Source organism: Falco peregrinus, chromosome 4 (genome assembly GCF_023634155.1).
Source record: "Falco peregrinus isolate bFalPer1 chromosome 4, bFalPer1.pri, whole genome shotgun sequence".
In the NCBI taxonomy this organism is placed as follows: domain Eukaryota; kingdom Metazoa; phylum Chordata; class Aves; order Falconiformes; family Falconidae; genus Falco; species Falco peregrinus.
The window spans coordinates 27,944,637-27,950,636 of NC_073724.1; the positions used below are offsets into that span (position 1 = coordinate 27,944,637).

The 6,000-nt window shown below is 38.6% G+C and overlaps 1 protein-coding gene across 1 annotated transcript in view; it reads left to right on the forward strand.

The window, feature by feature from the left end:
* EGFL6 (EGF like domain multiple 6) overlaps positions 1 to 5,393 on the forward strand; it is a 44,102-nt gene extending 38,709 nt beyond the window's left edge. The window contains exons 10-12 of the mRNA XM_055803334.1: positions 1,847 to 1,933; positions 3,299 to 3,564; positions 4,721 to 5,393. Coding sequence (XP_055659309.1) covers positions 1,847 to 1,933; positions 3,299 to 3,564; positions 4,721 to 4,816 — 449 coding nt within the window. The 3' untranslated portion in view covers positions 4,817 to 5,393. The remainder of the gene's footprint in view (positions 1 to 1,846; positions 1,934 to 3,298; positions 3,565 to 4,720) is intronic.
* Positions 5,394 to 6,000: the final 607 nt, after the last annotated feature.

Sequence of the window (6,000 nt, forward strand, 5' to 3'; positions counted from 1 at the left end):
TGATGAGCGTGTTAGAGACAGTATCTGGCCAAACCATTCTGCCAGTTCCAATGTAAGAAGCCAGTCTTATGTCCTATTCAGAACATACATTCAAAACATTAAAAAAAATCAATTAAAATTTAATTAATTTAATTAAAAATTAAATACAAGTTTATAACAATGTATAGAAAGTTCCACCACATTGAAAATTGACTTGCAATTGAATTTCACTTGATTTATTTCACAGTCATGAAAAAATAATTTCTGTTGTCTATAAAATGAAACCATGATTAGAAGAGTGTTGCATAGTATGTAACAATATGCCAATGTCCTTCAGCGATATTCTCTTGGTTTTTCTCCTGGTCCTCTGTCAGAAGTCAATAGGAATCTCCCCTGAACAAGACTGAAGTATTTACCCTGAATCTTAAATAGCCTGGCTGTGAATTTATTATGGTTCCCAATTCATACCAGTAAGTCCTGTGGATATCAGAGTAAGATAAATCTGCTCTTTCTCATGTTAAAGAATTGTTACAAAATCAGTCAGGAGAGCGTATAAGGTCCAAGACTTGTCCATTTATGTACACAACTTAAGCTTCTGCCGTGCCTTAGGAAACTGCTTCACACACTTTCAAACAGAAAACTTCCCTGCCTGTTTGGAACTGTAACAGGCTGTAGGGTGGCTCTCATCAAAGCAGAATATAAAGGCAGGTCAAAGAGCACTCCCTCTCTCCTGGTGAGAAACAGTTTGCCTGTGATGGGCAGAATCATGAAGCTGACTATAAGGACCTGCTTATGAGAACCACAGAAAAAAGCAGAAATCAAAAGGAGGGGACTGAGGGATCATACTGAGCTGATGCATTTACAGGGCAGCAGCATCCTCCTGGGGAGTTACCAGCCAAGTAGGCAAGGGCTGAAATGCTGGGATTGTCTGTAGCTGAGATTATTTTTAGAACAAGGTAGGTTTCACCCAAAACCAATCCACAAATGCTTCCAAAACTTAAAGAAAACAGAATAGACAGATGTGCTGTCTGATGTTAAGGATAAGATACTGGAGTTTTTCCAATTCAGGAAGCAGTAGTCTCGGAAACAATGGATTTATACAGTAAAGCTCTCTAAATGCCATGTACTGCACTTCTCTGTCTCATGATATAATACATGAAAATATTAAGGATGCTTCTTTCTGCAGAAATTCAGATGGCTGATGTATTATTCTTAATCTGATCTGTAATGCTTGCATTGCACAGTGTTTTTTTCTTTGTGTACATAATGCTTTTAATCTGCACAGTCAGGAAGGCTGTGGTGTGCTCTGGGTGACACCCTTTTTCATGTGCTCTAAATGTCAACTGGTTTGGGCTATTATGAGTATCAACTACTGATGCAAAGGAGTCCTGTCATGGAAGGCCATCTTCTCAGTTTCAATGGATAGAGCTGGAGCTTGCGCATCTCAGCTGATTACAACTACAGCAGTGTAACAAATGGAGAGAGGAAAGCTCTAAAGCTGGCAGATCTCAAATGATTTATGATGGTAGAGTTCAAAACTAATGCCTCCAACTATACCTGGCAGTCAGCACATGCTCACTATACAGAAGTCACAGCATATAAACTCACGTGCAGATAGGAGATTAGCAGTAAAAAGACACAACAGATTTTTCTGTGAGTTAAAAGGAAGAATTGCTACATAAATTCTGATGTTTTCGTTTTTTGCAATTTAATCTAGGTCAATACTATCTGAACTTAGATTGTAGGTAATTTTAGAATGGCCTATACATTAATAACTGGGTGAATAAAGAGCAAATTATTTTTATCAGTACTTATAATACAGTGCTCCTTTTATCTCTGAGTCTCCATTGCCAGTTTTTTTTTCCAGTTGATTGCAGCTTCAGTCGAGGGGTTTGCGACTGGAAACAAGACACTGATGATGACTTTGACTGGAATCCTGCTGATCGAGATAGAGGTATTTAAATATCTGTCCTCTGCTATGCTTTGATTTGATGGCTCACCCCCTGCAAAAAAAAGAGGGATGGAGGGAAAACCAGAATCAAGATAGCTTTCCTATTAGTCGGTTATCTTTATAAAAGAAAAAAGGAGGTAAAGAATGCTGGGAGTGGAAATTGTTTCTTTGAAATACCCAGTGGCAACTGGTAATCAAGAACGTATTTCAACACACACAAATCAAAAGATGAGAAAAATTATTAGAATATAACTGTTCAGAACTGCAAGGTACAAAGCAATGGAAGCTTTATTAGTTACACATTGTGTCTCTGCAAGACTGCTGGAGCATTTAACCACACATCTGCCATTTAGATGGATGTGGCAGTGCAGTCACTGAAAATGGCTTAGACAGCGCTGTCATAACTGGTCAGAAATCTCAAGCTCTGCAACACCAAACTAGTGACAGCATTCCTCAGAATGAGCCAAAGGCAGGGGCTATTCAAGGACAACCAATACCTGACCTGGTACCAATAGCAGGCCTCCTAAAACACGAGAAAGAGCTCCACAACTGCAATGTGCAGCCTCTGTGCAGGTGTACATAAAAAAGTGTTGCTGAAGAAACTTGTTTGACACGGTATCTCTTCCCTGTGAGACAGGAAATGTTGCAGAAGTTGCTGCAGTAGGGACCAGTGGATCCTGCGGATCCTACAGGCCACTTGCACCAATTCCTACACACACATTCTCTCCCTCTTCCCTCACAGTCTTTCCATCTCAGTCTTTCTTCACTAATCCTTCCTCTCCTGCTCCAAATCCCCAAGTCCCTTCTCTGTGCTGTCACTTCCAGGAAGAACCTACCCTGACTTTACCCCATCTCCCCAAACTTACACCTGCTGATTATGACTTGATTTATAGGCCCAGATGTTTTATCCCTTTATCACTTTGTCTGTCTATGTCATTTCATTGGCTCTTCAGGATTTGGGGAATAAGCTATCAGTTCCTTTATGAGTTTGTCACCACTGCAGAGGACATTGGAGAGAGTATTGAGTTAGCTCAAGTACTGGAAATGGTCTGATCACAGAGGCACAGCAGCATGTTTCAGGCTGTTGCATTTGAAAAACCAAGATGGTTTTGCCTTTGAAAGACAGTGCAAGGAAGAATGACTGTGATTGCTAGTGAAATATGAACTCCTGTCCTCTGTAAACTGATCTGACTTCCAACAGTACAAGCTTTTTCCTTGCAAAGTACACTCCCTGCTGCTTTTCTCCAGTCTTTTAAATTTCTCAAGTAACACAGCTTCCATGTATTTTCTTTGCAAATATGTATTCAGTTTGCTAATATATACCACACGTCGATTACAAATGCATTTTCCTTTTTTTTTTGTTACGAGGTGATGGGTACTACATGGCAGTTCCAGCTTTTGTGGGGCACAAGAAGGATACGGGGCGTCTAAAACTTCTCCTCACTGACCTCAAGCCAAAGAGCAGCTACTGCTTGATTTTCAGTTATCGGCTTGCTGGTGAGAGAGTGGGGAAACTCCGAGTGTTTCTGACAGGCAAAAAGCATGCTCCTGTCTGGGAGCAGAACAAAGGAAAAGATGAAAGGTGGAGAACTGGAAAAATAGAGATATTTCAGGGGGCTGAAACAACCAACAGTGTAAGTATAATTCAATTTATAAGCCAACTACCATAACCATCACAACAGCTTAATTTCCTAATCCTTAAGTGTTCCACCAGCTGTTTTAGAGGCATCACTTACTGGCAACTGAAAGGCATATCTGAAATGGGCAACAGGAACACACGCTTTAGGAGGCAGAAAAGTTATTATCTAGCTGTAATTTCAGAACTGAGTTGTCCCAGTTGGTTAGGACACTGATGACAGTAATCTTGTCATTATGTAAAAAACTGCATCAGATCATAAATCAACACAAGCAGTCAAAATCTCTCCTTAATAAATATCTCATGCAACAGAAGCATATATACATGCCTGGAAAAATGGAAATTTTCTGTTTCATAGAAGAGCATGCTCTCAAACCACACTAAACCAGACCATGAGAGCAAAAGGAAATGTCATGTATAATCAACCGTGGGCAATCACCTTAGGAGCAGGACATACTAGCCAACAGGGAACACTACACTGATGTATGCCTGGAAACTGCCCCAATCAGGACTTCATCAAGTTTCCCCATGAAATTCTGACTTACATTTATGTGACTGAACATTTTCAGTGCTATGTAAAGGCTTCTGCTGAACGCTCTCAGTATAGATGAAATGCAAGCCCTTTTCAAGGTTCTTTGCACTGCTGGAATGATGTAGAAAAGCCCTTACGTAAGTGAGAATCAGATTATAAAAAGCCAGGCATCCTATTCATAAAAATGAACCTACTCTCTCTATATAGTATACATACTATACTGTATATATACATACTATATAAAACAGAGAGTAAATAGATACATATTATATCCACCCAAAACCTAAGGATCCAAATAGATTGAACAGAAGTGCACTAACATCACATACTGTGATGAAACTACATTCTTGTAATAGGATTTCACTCAATTTGCATTTTTTTTGTACAATGAAAATAAGTAATCTTATTAAAGGAATCCATTTGGTATTTTAAATCTGTGCAGAGGATTATAAGTTTATTTCAAATAATACACAGAAACTCTAAAAATCACAAGGATTTAAGTCATTAAATCCTGTATTGTGATAAAACATTCTTCACATATAGCATTATAACTAATTAAGGGTTGCTAAATGGTTGGATAAACTACATCTTCACTGTTAATACATCTCTTTTCTTATGCCAGGTCACTTTCGAATCGGAACGTGGGAAAGGCAAAACTGGAGAAATTGGAGTGGACAATGTTATACTAATTTCTGGTCTGTGTCCAGAAGATACCTGATAATGGATATTTGAGTATACTAGATTTAATCCTGGTTTTAATATTTGCCTTACTAGTAGTGTATTTTTATATGATTTTCTTTATAAAAAGAACAAAACCATAAAAACTGTGCCTTGAAATTAATGCAGCAATGCAAACAGAAAAACTGACATGCAAGATGCAGAGTACACTTTTTAATGAGTTATTCTAATTCTAATACATGCTTTGAGTGTAGCACTACTGTATTTTATAATTCAAGGTCAGGGTTTCTAAAGTATTATTTGTCTAGCTTTTTTACAATTTCTACATGCTTTTATTCCTTGAAGTTATTTTCACAGCTGTTCTTAAGTCTTCTATTTCCTATCTTGTACTCCACAAGAGCATAAAGCAGTATTCAAGAGAATGTTACTACTTCTGGTGACGTCATTTTAGCTTCTTACTTAGTGTGTAGATATTCAATCTGTTCAACAAGTAAGAAGAAAGAGGAGCTTTATTTCCTTCTTGACGAAGCTAAGCAAATTGTAAGTGAAGTCATGTGTTTGAGGGATATTTTCATTACTAATAAAGTATGTGAAATACCTTGTTTGTCATCAGTATCTTTGAGTTACACAAATCACTGTTTAGAAATGATCCCTTTATAGCTTTATAAGCATTTAATGTTCACCATTAACTGGCACTGAAAAAAAGAACAAAAAGAATGCCCCATTATTAGTACTTAAGAAGCTTCACATTATGTAGTGACTTCCAGGAACAAATTGGTTCCTGCTGGATTGCAGGCCTACCTTACCCCACAGGGGTGTGAAAGAATGGTTTTCATTTTCCAGTAGACAGTACAACCTAGTGACCACACAATAAGGCTTCTTCTTACACAACTGGAAAAACATCTTTGTCATAAGTTCCTTCATCTCCCTTCAAACTTCAGCAAAAGAGATGGAGACTCCACCATCCACAGGGGCAGGAAGTGATCAGAACCTTCTCCCACAAACTAGGAGCTGCCATCCCCACCACACTTGCCCATGCACACACACACATATATGTACACACGCACAGACATGTTTAAGGAGGGTCTAGAATCCAGGTTCCACCTTTTCTGAAAAGAAGTTGAATGACAGTGCTGTGGAGGACAAGACCATCTTCTCGCATCTTGTGATCTCTTCTAAAAGTACCTAATGGTCTGAATCCCAAGAGGACAGCGATGCCCATGG